The sequence below is a fragment of the Symphalangus syndactylus genome, chromosome 11 (assembly GCF_028878055.3).
Source record: "Symphalangus syndactylus isolate Jambi chromosome 11, NHGRI_mSymSyn1-v2.1_pri, whole genome shotgun sequence".
NCBI classification, from domain to species: Eukaryota; Metazoa; Chordata; class Mammalia; order Primates; family Hylobatidae; genus Symphalangus; species Symphalangus syndactylus.
In genome coordinates this window covers 133,351,324-133,363,615 of record NC_072433.2, presented here as the reverse complement: position 1 = coordinate 133,363,615, position 12,292 = coordinate 133,351,324, and the positions used below count along the sequence as shown (strand labels likewise).

Here is a 12,292-nt window from a genome sequence, read left to right as displayed (position 1 = left end):
GCTAACTGGCCCAGTATGCCGTCAGCATGTAGACATAATCTCACTTCTGAATTTAATTAAATGCGTGAGTTACCTCAGAGTTCATAAGTATATTCTGTGAACAAGTGAGATAATACATAAAAGTCTTTTTTTTTTTTTTTTTTTTTTGAGACAGAGTTTCCCTCTTGTTGCCCAGGCTGGAGTGCAATGGTGCGATCTCGGCTCACCACAACCTCCGCCTCCAGGGTTTAAGCGCTTCTCCTGCCTTAGCCTCCCAAGTAGCTGGGATTACAGGCATGTGCCACCACACCTGGCTAATTTTGTATTTTTAGTACAGATGGGGTTTCTCCATGTTGGCCAGGCTGGTCTCAAACTCCGGACTTCAGGTGATTCACCCACCTCGGCCTCCCAAAGTGCTGGGATTGCAGGCATGAGCCACCACACCTGGTTAATTTTGTAGTTTTAATAGAGACAGGGTTTCTCCATGTTGGCCAGGCTGGTCTCAAACTGCTGACCTCAGGTGATTCACCCACCTCGGCTTCCCAAAGTGCTGGGATTACAGGCATGAGGCACCGCATCCAGCCATAAAAAGTAGTCTTTTAGTTCCTTGAGTGAAAAGTAAATTCAAATGTTAATTTAGCATTTACATTATATGTGTTAGTTACCTATTGCTGTGTAACAAATAGCTCCAAAACATAGTGGCTTTAGAAAATAATCATTTGGGGCGGGTGCAGTAGCTCATGCCTGTAATCTCAGCACTTTGGGGGCCGAGGCGGGTGGATTACCTGAGGTCAGGAGTTCCAGACCAGCCTGACCAACATGGCGAAACCCTGTTTCTACTAAAAATACAAAATTAGATCGGGTGTGGTGGCTCATGCCTATAATCCCAGTACTTTGGGAGGCCAAGGCAGGTGGATAACCTGAGGTCAGGAGTTCGAGAGCAGCCTGACCAACATGGAGAAACCCCATGTCTACTAAAAATACAAAATTAGCTGGGCGTGGTGGCACATGCCTGTAATCCCAGCTACTCACGAGGCTGAGGCAGGAGAATCCCTTGAACCCATGAGTTGGAGGTTGCAGTGAGCACAGATCACGCCATTGCACTCCAGTCTGGGCAACAAGAGCAAAACTCCATCTCAAAAAAAAAAAAAAAAAAAAATTAGCCACGTGGTGGCTCGTGCCTGTAATCCCAACTACTCAGGAGGCTGAGGCAGGAGAATCGCTTGAACCTGGGAGGCAGAGGTTGCAGTGAGCTGAGATCTTGTCAACGACGCTCCAGCCTGGGAAACAAGAGCGAAACACTGTCTTAAACAACAACAACAACAAAAACCAATCATTTATTATCTCCCATAGTTTCCTCGGGTTGTGAATTTGGGTGGCTCTGGCTTACCATCTTTCATGAGTTGTAGCCCAATGCCAGCTGGGACTGTAGCTATCTGAAAGCTCAACTAGGGCTAGAGGATTCATTCCAAGGTTGGCCCTCTCAAGTGCCTGGCAATTTGGTGCTGGCAGTTGGCTGGGAGCCTCACTTCCTCTCCCTATGGGCCTCTCCTCGGGGCTGCTTGAGTACCCTCCCAATATGGCGACCAGCTTCCCCCCAGAGCAAGTGATCCTGAAGACGAAGGTGGAAGCGGCAATGCCTTTTATAACCTGGCCCTGCACACACCATCACTTCCACCATATTTACTGGTCATTTCGGGCCATCCTGATTCAGCATGGGAGGGGACCACACAAGGCCTGAGGGACACCTGGGGGCTGGCTCACCCTGCACTCATACCAAGCTCACCCTGGCTGCCCTCTATTCCAGCTCTCTGCATTTCGTACTCTCCTGTTTTCTGCATTTGGTGAAGAGGAGAAGATGATGGTGAACAACTATCGCCCACTTCAACCCCTGATGAATCGGAAGGTCTGGGCGTCCTTCCAGGCCACTAATGAGAGCACAAGATCCTGGAGACATTAGGTCCACATGAATAGCAGAACTGACTTTGAAGGAAGGAAGCATTGTTTCCCAAGTTTCACAATGTGATTGTACGTGACTTCTGAAATTGAAAAGAGAGAATGAAATTATTGTTTTAGTCGATGTACTTTTCAGCTGAAAGTGAAAGTAAGATGTGTAAGTACCGTGGCGAACATAACGCTGGGATGGAGGGGTGTGTCATGGCACCCAACGCAAGTGCAGGGTGCTTAGTTGCACTGTAACAAAGTACCACAAACTTGGTGGCTTAAAACAATGGAGATTGATTCTCTTATGGTTCAGTGAGCCAGAAACCTGACACCAAGGTGTCTGCACGGCTGCTTCCTTCCGAGGCCCTAGGAGAGGATCCTTTTCCTTGCCTTTCCAGCTTTTGCTTCCTCCTTGTAAGAATTCCTGGCTGGGCGCGTTGACTCACGCCTTTTTTTTTTTTTTTTTTTTTTTTGAGAGGGAGTCTTGCTCTGTTCCCCAGGCTGGAGTGCAGTGGCGTGATCTCGGCTCACTGCAAGCTCCACCTCCCGGGTTCATGCCAGTCTCCTGCCTCAGCCTCCCGAGTAGCTGGGACTACAGGCGCCCGCCAGCACGCTCGGCTAATTTTTTTGTATTTTTAGTAGAGACGGGGTTTCACCGTGTTAGCCAGGATGGTCTCGATCTCCTGACCTCGTGATCCGCCCACCTCGGCCTCCCAAAGTGCTGGGATTACAGGCTTGAGCCACCGCGCCCGGCCGCCTCACGCCTTTAATCCCAGCACTTTGGGAGGCCAAGGCGGGGGGATCACAAGGTCAGGAGATTGAGACCATCCTGGCCAACATGGTGAAACCCCATCTCTACAAAAAACACAAACATTAGCTGGGTGTAGTGGTGCATGTCTGTAATCCCAGCTACTTGGGAGGCTGAGGCAGGAGAATTGATTGAACCCGGGAGGCGGAAGTTGCAGTGAGCCGCGATCGCATTGCACTTCAGCCTGGGTGACAGAGTGAGACTCCATCTCAAAATAAATAAATAAATAAAAATAAAAAGCTATATTAATTAAGATAATATGGTACCTGTCAGAGAAGGACAAATCAACCAATGAAAAAGAATAGCATGTCTAGAAGCTTCCACACATTTGTGATCCCTGAGTCATGCTGTAGGGAATGGATGGGCTTTTCTGTGAATAGTTTTGGATCATTTGCATATTTATCTATCTATCTATTGATTGATCGATCAATTCATCAGTCGATCCACGGAGTCTCACTGTGTTGCCCAGGTTGGTCCTGAACTCCTGGGCTCCAACAGTTCTCCTGCCTTGACCCCCCAAAGTGCTGGGATTACAGGCATGAGCCACCCCACCGAGACAACGGGATATCCAAATGGGGAACCATGAATCTTTTTTCTCACTATACCTCATACCCCTACCTCACAGCACACAGAAAAATTAATTCCTGACAGACTATAGATGTAAACAGGAAAGGTAAAACAATAAAGCTCCTAAAAAATAACACAGAAGCCGGGCGCTATGGCTCACGCCTGTAAACCCAGCACTTTGGGAGGCCAAGTTCCAGACCAGCCTGACCAACATGGAGAAACCCCGTCTCTACTAAAAATACAAAATTAGCTGGGCTTGGTGGCACATGCCTGTAATCCCAGCTACTCGGGAGGCTGAGGCAGCAGAATTGCTTCAACCCGCAAGGCGGAGGTTGTAGTGAGCCGAGATCGTGCCATTGCATACCAGCCTGAGCAACAAGAGTGAAAATTCGTCTCAAAAAAAAAAAAAAAAAAGCCTTGGTCCAGAACTCAGTGCTGACTCTGAGTGTGGCTTTTCTGTCTCTTTCGTAATGTTGTCTCTCTCTTGGCAAGCTCTTTCTTTTGGTGGAAAGACAGCTACCACTCCCGCCAGGATGGTTTCCATTAATTCATGTAACATTTACTGAGTGCCAGTTATGTGGCAGGCTCTATTCTAGACTCTGGGGACGGAGCCTAGACTGTTTCAGGTCTGAAGAGCCTTTGCCTGGGAGCTCACATTCTGATGGAAGGAGGTAGACCACGATGCACAACACAGAAAGTCTGGGGTGGTAAGTCACAAGGAGAGGACGTGGCTGGGCAGGGAGGTGTCTTCTACAGGGGACATTTGGGCAGACACCAAAGGAGGAGTGAACCACGTGGCCACCCGAGGACAGAGAATTCCAGGCAGAGGCTGGACGCAGGAGCGCCCTTCTGGTGTTCACGGTGCAGCCCGAGGGTGAGGGCAGCCAAGTGCAGGGGTGAGGAGAGAGGCATGGGAGGCAAGGGCGGGTACTAGGGCCCCACAGGCTGTGTGGAGACTTTGGAGCTGCTGCTGGGTTCTGAGCAGAGGGCATTTTCGAGCGGAGAGGCTCGGTTTGGCTGTGCTGCCAGAGTTTTCCGGAGTGGTCATTCCTGTCCTTGCCACCAGGTCATTGTGTGCTTTCTGGAGGGTGTGCTCAGGTGTCTCCTGTGGGTTTAATTTGCATTTCTCTAATGATTAATGATGTGCAGCATTTTGTGCAGATTCATTGGCCATCTGCATATCCTCTTTCACCAGATACCTACTTGAGCCATTTGCCCGTTTTTCTCTTGGGCTGTCTGTGGTTTTCTTATTGATTTTTAAGAGTTTCTATATTTTCCAATTATAAGGCTTTTGTCCATTTTACAAATCTCTTCTCCCACTCTGGGGGTGCCTTTCACCCTCTTTTCTTTGTTTGTTTGTTTTGTTTTGTTTTTGAGACGGAGTCTCGCTCTGTCACCCAGGCTGGAGTGCAGTGGCGCCATCTTGGCTCACTGCAACGTCCACCTCCCGGGTTCAGGCGATTCTCCTGCCTCAGCCTCACAAGTAGCTGGGATTACAGGCGTATGCTACCGTGCCTGGCTAATTTTGTATTTTTAGTAGAGGTGGGGTTTCTCCATGTTGGTCAGGCTGGTCTTGCTCTCCCGACCTCAAGTGATCCGCCCGCCTCGTCCTCCCAAAGTGCTGGGATTACTGGCATGAGTCACCACGCCTGGTCTGGATCAAGCTTATAGCAATGGCTGCACCTGATCAGTTACACAAGCCAATAGGTGCCCTTTCATGTAAGCCAGTTTGGGCTTCTTTTTACCTATTACTTGCTTGGAAAAAATCCAAAATCAGTATAGTGTTTTTCTTTTCCTTTTTTTTTAGACGGAGTGCCGCTCTGTCGCCAAGGCTGGAGTGCAATGTCACGATCTCGGCTCACTGCAACCTCTGCCTCCCGGATTCAAGCGATTCTCCTCCCTCAGCCTCCCGAGTAGCTGGGATTACAGGCGCCCGCCACCATGCCCAGCGAATTTTTTTTTTTTCTTTTGAGACAGAGTTTTGCTCTTGTTGCCTAGGCTGGAGTGCATTGATGCGATCTCAGTTCACCGCAACCTATGCCTCCTGGGTTCAAGTGATTTTCCTGCCTCAGCCTCCTATTTAGCTTAGATTACAGGCATGCGCTACCACGCCTGGCTAATTTTGTATTTTTAGTAGAGATGGGGTTTCACCATGTTGGTCAGGCTGGTCTCGAACTCCTGACCTCAGGTGATCTGCCTACCTTGGCCTCCCAAAGTGCTGGGATTACAGGCATGAGCCATCGCGCCTGGCCCAGTATTTTTATTTCCTTTTTTTTTTTTTTTTTGTGACGGAGTCTCGCTCTGTCATCCAGGCTGAAGTGCAATGGCACGATCTCGGCTCTCTGCAAGCTCCTCCTCCCGGGTTCAAGCGATTCTCCTGCCTCGCCTCTCGAGTAGCTGGGATTACAGGACCCCGCCACCACCCACGGCTAGTTTTTTTTGTTTTTTTAGTAGAGACGGGGTTTCACCGTGTTAGCCAGGATTGTCTCGATCTCCTGACCTTGTGATCCGCCCGCCTCGGCCTCCCAAAGTGCTAGGATTACAGGCGTGAGCCACTGCACCCAGCCAGGTATTTTTATTTTCACAGCATTAAAAAATATTCCTGCCAGAAGAGAGAAAGTTTTACAATCAACCTAACCACGTTATCCTCCAACGTTACCTTATGGTCATATAAGCACAGAAAAATAAGCAGATGCTAATCTGTTTCCCAAGGTGATAAAGGCCATTTCATTCCAGGGAGATAAAGAATACGTAGGTGGCTGGTTGTGGTGGCTCATGCCTGTAATCCCAGTATTTTGGGAGGCCAAGGCGGGTGGATCACCTGAGGTCAGGAGTTCGAGACCAGCCTGGCCAACATGGTGGAACCCCATCTCTACTAAAAATACAAAAATTAGGCTGGGCGTGGTGGCTCATGCCTGTAATCCCAGCACTTTGGGAGGCCGAGGTGGGTGGATCACGAGGTCAGGAGATTGAAACCATCCTGGCTAACACTGTGAAACCTCGTCTCTACTGAAAATACAAAAAATTAGCCAGGCGTGGTGGCAGGCACCTGTAGTCCCAGCTACTCGGGAGGCTGAGGCAGGAGAATGGCGTGAACCCGGGAGGCGGAGCTCGCAGTGAGCTGAGATCGCGCCACTGCACTCCAGCCTGGGCAAAAGAGCAAGACTCCATCTCAAAACAAAAAAAATACAAAAATTACCTGGGCATGGTGGCAGAAGCCTGTAGTCCCAGCTGCTCAGGAGGATCAGGCAGGAGAATTGCTTGAAACTGGAATGTGGAGGTTGCAGTGAGCCGAGATTGCACCATTGCACTCCAGCCTGGGGAACAAGAGTGAGACTCTGTCTCAAAAAAAAAAAATAATAATAGTAAGTAGGTTAGGTCAGGTGCGGTGGCTCACGCCTGTAATCCCAGCACTTTGGGAGGCCGAGGCAGGCAGATCACCTGATGTCAGGAGTTTGAGACCAGCCTGACCAACATGGAGAAACCCTGTCTCTACTAAAAATGCAAAATTAGACGGGTGTGGTGGCGCATGCCTGTAATCCCAGCTACGCAGGAGGCTGAGGAAGGAGACTCTCTTGAACCTGGGAGGTGGAGGTTGCGGTGAGCTGAGATCACTCCATTGCACTCCAACCTGGGCAACAAAAGCAAAACTCCGTCTCAAAAACAAAACAAAACAAAAAGTGCCAGAGCAAGGCCGGGTGCGGTGGCTCACACTTGTAATCCCAGCACTTTGGGAGGCTGAGGCAGGTGGATCACTAGGTCAGGAGTTCAAGACCAGCATGGCTATCATGGTGAAACCCCGTCTCTACTTAAAAAATACAAAAAACTAGCCAGGCGTGGTGGCATGTGCCTATAATCCCAACTACTTGGGAGGCTGAGACAATAGAATCAGTTGAACCCGGGAGGTGGAGGTTGCCGTGAGCACAGATCACGCCATTGCACTCTAGTTGGTCAAGAAGGGTGAAACTCCGTCTCAAAAAAAAAAAAAAAAAGGGCCAGAGCTGCACCGTCTATGTGGCAGTTCCCAGGACATGTGGCCCTGGTGCACTGGAAATGTCATCAGTGTGTAAACGGTGAAGCTCTCCATCCTGAGCCAGCGTTAGTTATGCAGGTTTGCACACATGTGCAAAGCCACTGAGGTAAACACTCAACACTCGTGCATTTGACACACACTGTGTATCTCACGTCAGTGGAAAGCAAACACTTCTCCTCCCACTGGAGAGCTGAGGTTCCTGAGCCTCTGAAGCTGGGACTGGAGCCACCTGGGAAGTCAACCCCAGCACGTCTGCCAGTCAGTGAGATGGTCGCGAGATTTGAGGTGTCAGGATGCACTGAAGGGTGCAGTGGCTGTAGGGGCACGGGAAGAAGGAGGAATCAGAAACGTGACAGGGGCCACTTTGTGGAGGCCCCCTGCAGCCCTGTCGCTCCTTCCTTAGCCACTGAAGGCCTGTGGACGGCACCTCCACCTGGTAACTGGCATCACCAGGAAATGTCCGCTCTGCTCATGGAGGCGCGATGCAAGTAATTCATTCTCACAAATATGTTTGAAATAAAACGTGTTCCAGGCCAGCCGCAGTGGCTCACGCCTGGAATCCCAGCATTTTGGGAGGCTGAGGTGGGCAGATCACCTGAGGTCAGGAGTTCGAGACCAGCCTGGGCAACACGGTGAAGCCCCATCTCTACTAAAAAAACAATGCAAAAATTTAGTCGGACGTGGTGGCGGGCGCCTGTAATCCCAGCTACTTGGGAGCCTGAGGCAGGAGAATTGCTTGAACCCAGGATGCAGAGGTTGCAATGAGCCAAGATTGTGCCACTGCGCTCCAGCCTGGGCAACAGAGTGAGACTCCGCCTCCAAAAAAAAAAAAAAATACAAAAACTAGGCCGGGTGCGGTGGCTCACACCTGTAATCCCAGCACTTTGGAAGGCTGAGGCAGGCAGATCATGACGTCAGGATATCAAGACCATCCTGGCTAACACGGTGAAACCCCATCTCCACTAAAAATACAAAAAACTAGCCGGGTGTGGTGGCGGGCGCCTGTAGTCCCAGCTACTCAAGAGACCGAGGCAGGGAGAATTGCTTGAACCCAGGAGGTTGCAGTGAGCCGAGATAGCGCCACTGCACTCCAGCCTGTGCGACAGAGTGAGACTCCGTCTCAAAAAGAAAAAAAAAAAACTAAGGCTGGGCGCGGTGGCCGACGCCTGTCATCCCAGCACTTTGGGAGGCTGAGGTGGGCAGATCATGAGGTCAGGAGTTTAAGACGAGCCTGGGCAATATTGTGAAACCCTGTCTCTTCTAAAAATACAAAGAAAAATTAGCCGGGCGTGTTGGCGCGCACCTATAATCCCAGCTGCTGTGGAGGCTGAGGCAGGAGAATTGCCTGAACCTGGGAGGCGGAGCTTGCAGTGAGTCCAGATGGCGGCCACCGCACTCCAGCCTGGGCGACAGAGCGAGACCCCATCTCGAAAAAAAAAAAAAAAATACAAAATCTAGCCAGAAATCACTTGAACCCAGGAGGTGGAGGGTGCAATGAGCTGAGATTGTGCCACTGTCCTCTAGCCTGGGCAACAAAGTGAGACTCCACCCCTCCGTGCCCCCCCATAATAAAGCGTCTGGCTCTTTAAAGGAGATCACACTTGGTGGTGATGTGGGTGAAAGACGATTGGGTTGAAGGAATCAAAGTAGAAGTGGGAAAGCACCAAGCTGGGAAATGGGCACGTTTCTGCTCTACCTCTAAGTTGATGACCCTGACTTCGATTCCATCGATCAAGAGGAGTTTGCTTAAGGACGGGGTGCACGGCTGCCTCGTTCTCTCCTGAACCAGGCCCAGGGTGAAGTGTGTTGTGCACATTCAGCAGCTCCAGCCCCGCTGTGGGTCCCGCTGACATGCTGGGCCTAGCCTACGTCCCAAAAGCTCGCAGCGCTGTTGGTCTGGGGAATGGTGTTTTAGGAAAAACTCCCGAAGTGACAGGATGGTGTCATTGGGCATAAGGGCCATGGCACTCCCACTGAGTTGTGACAAGTTCTACAAAATCGTCCGTGGTTTTTAATAAGGAAACTGAGGCTCACTTGAGAAGTTGAGAAGGTTGTCGCTGACCCGCTAGGTCGAGGGATACGCAGCATTTCACTCTTGCCTTCTCTGATTTGTGCAATTAGTCAAGGAAAAAGTGCAGCAAAGAGAGAAAGTCCTGAACCTCAAAACCCGGGAGAAAGCTTATCTACAATGCTGGGCCGTTCACGCTGATGGAAGCAGCAGCCAGAGGAAGGTACTTGCATGTGCTTCCTGCAGCGCTGTGAGAACAGCCCGCTCCTCTGGTGGGGAAGGGATGACATGGTCAATGGAGGGGGTGGTCTCTGAATCTGGAACTTGGGATGGGGGCAGAGAGCAGCTGTACAGCCATTCTCCATGGGCTGCCCATTTCCATGGGGACTTGGGGACAGAGAAAGACCCAAGCGGACAGAGGGGCCCTGGGCTCCAGTTCTACCGACCCATGTTGACATTGTGTCCAACAAGACACCAAGAGAAGCAGGGAGTGGCTGACCTTCCTTTTCCATATCAACACAGGGGGCCCTCTGCACGCACCAACATCTTTGTCTCCTGAAAAATGGCCTTTGTCAGTTATTTTTAAAAACTGGTGTTAATCCTGAGACACAGATATACTCCCGGGAAGCCATCCGAGCCTGGACACACTGAGATGAAACCACAAACACGCCAAGAGGAAAAGACATTGATTCCAGCCCTCAAAGCAACAGGACAAAAAACAAACAGGAGGCTTCCCTCCCGCCCCAGGGGCAACGGCCAGTGTCTGCGACTCTGCGGGAAGGGCTCTCACTGTGAGATTGCATTGTAGAATTCCTGGCCCAACTTTTAAGGTTCAAGGCTTCCTCCCTTTGCTTTTATGCTATTTTCTCGTTTAATAAAGATATGCCTGTGTGAGAAGAATTGCCTGTTCCCAGCTGCCGCCGCCTCTTCCTCCTCCGCTTCCTCCCCATCCCCAGCACGTCCTTCCCATCGACCCTCCAGAGAACCAAGCTCAATTCAGAGCAGGCCATGTGCCCAGCTAAATCCCTTCAGCCTTGCCCCCTTGGGACAGAATCCACATTCCTTCCCCTCCGCCCTCACCCTCTCCTGGCAGCCCACTCTGTGCCAACCAGAATATTGGCCCCCTCCCACCCCAGGGCTCCTGTGGCTGTTCTTATGGACCTGAGGGCACCCTTGCCTGCCCGCCCCACATCACCTGCTCGACACCTGCTCCTCCTGTTCCCTCAGCCTGAGCTGAGCCCCCAGATGGCACCTGGCACACAGCGGTGCCCAGCAGTAATGGAGCTATCATTTTTTGACACTTGTCTCTGCTGCTGAAAGGTGGGCTGTCCGTGCACTGCTGCGTCCCCAAATCTGTGCCCACCAACCCCGTCTTGATAAATGGTTCCTCTATCCACCCGATGCCACAGGTAATCTCGGGAGCCGCCTTGGGCCCTCCTTGCCCCTCACTCCTTGCACCCAGGGCAGCAGCATGCTCTGCTGGAGGACCCTCAAACTGACGCCTCTTCCAAGTCCGTCCACTTTTCTCCGCCCCTTCTGCTGCAGCCTGAGTGACAAGCTGGCCTTCCGGTTTAGCCACTTCCTTTCCAGCCTCTTCCCCTCTTCCCCCAAATCCATTTTTCTTTTAACAGTGGGTTTTTTTGAGAAACCGACACTTGGCCATTCTGCTGCCCTGTTCAAAACTGAGGCTTTCCACTAGGCTTGGGATCGAGCACAAGCTTCTCCCGGCAAGATTCGCAGCCTGGCCCTCTTCCACGTCACCTTGTGTGTGTGGGCCTCTGGCTGGGGTTGCTGTCCCCACAGCTGCTTCACAGTCACTCCTTTCCATCCTCAACCAGCTGTCAGCCCCCTGCCCCAACCACAGTCTCCCTGTGTCCCCTCCCCAGCTGTTGGCATCAGGCACGTGTTGCCACACGATGCTTGCATCCCCCGCTGGAATGTGAGCCCCCAGAGGCGGGATCCTCAACCGTTCTGCTTGCCCACGGCACGGAATAAACGTGGTCAGGCGCCATGGGCTGCAGTGCTCCCACTTGTAAGCTCGGGGACTGCTGTGCGCTGCCCCAGGACCTCCAGGCGCTGCTCCCTCTCCCAGGCTCATCCTCCCTGCTCTGCTAGATGCACCTTCTCCTCTCTGCCAAGGCCCAGCCCAGCCCCTCGTCTCCATGACACCTTCCTCAGTGCCAGCCCCAGCCAACAGCATCCCCTCCCCCTGCACCCAGGCTCCTGCACATCCCACGTTATCACAGGGGTGCACATGAAAGGGTCACCCGCAGGCTGGGGTGTCATGAGGACATGCGTTCTCACAAAGCCAGGCATATGTCTAGCTATTGTCAAATCTTTGCTGAGTCAATGAATGAATTGCAGGATACTAGATGGATCTGGCTACAAATGTTTAGAAACTACCTTAAATCAGGATAACTGGGGGCTGTCATCATTGAGAAGTCTAGACAAAATGAGTGACGGGGAGCAGGTGTGATCAGACATGGAGCAGACATGGATCCCACATGGAACAGACATGGCTCCACATGGAGCAGCATGGACCACACATGGAACAGACACGGTTCACACATGGAACAGACACGGTTCACACATGGAACAGACACGGTTCACACATGGAACAGACACAGTTCACACATGGAGCAGCATAGACCATACATGGAACAGACACAGATCACACATGGAACAGACACGGTTCACACATGGAACACACACACAGTTCACATGTGGAACAGCAGGGATCACACGTGGAACAGACATGGTTCACACATGGAACAGACATGGTTCACACATGGAGACACGGTTCACACATGGAATAGACACAGTTCACACATGGAACAGGTAGTTCACACATGGAACAGACACAGTTCACACATGGAACAGCATGGTTCACACATGGAGCAGGTACCACTCACGCATGGCATAGCATGCATCAGCCTGGTTTACAGACCCACAC

The 12,292-nt window shown here is 51.4% G+C and overlaps 1 protein-coding gene across 9 annotated transcripts in view; it reads left to right on the top strand.

Moving 5' to 3' along the window:
* The window catches only part of CA5A (carbonic anhydrase 5A), a 56,503-nt gene extending 46,267 nt beyond the window's left edge, over nucleotides 1–10,236 (top strand). For 8 of the 9 annotated variants that reach the window (XM_055232717.2, XM_063613044.1, XM_063613043.1 and 5 more), the window contains one exon: nucleotides 1,787–2,046. In XM_055232717.2, coding sequence (XP_055088692.1) covers nucleotides 1,787–1,939 — 153 coding nt within the window. In that variant the 3' untranslated portion in view covers nucleotides 1,940–2,046. Of the gene's footprint in view, nucleotides 1–1,786; nucleotides 2,047–9,861 lie in introns of those variants that run through there. The other variant, XM_055232718.2, reaches the window with a different exon arrangement.
* The last annotated feature ends 2,056 nt before the right edge of the window (nucleotides 10,237–12,292 follow it).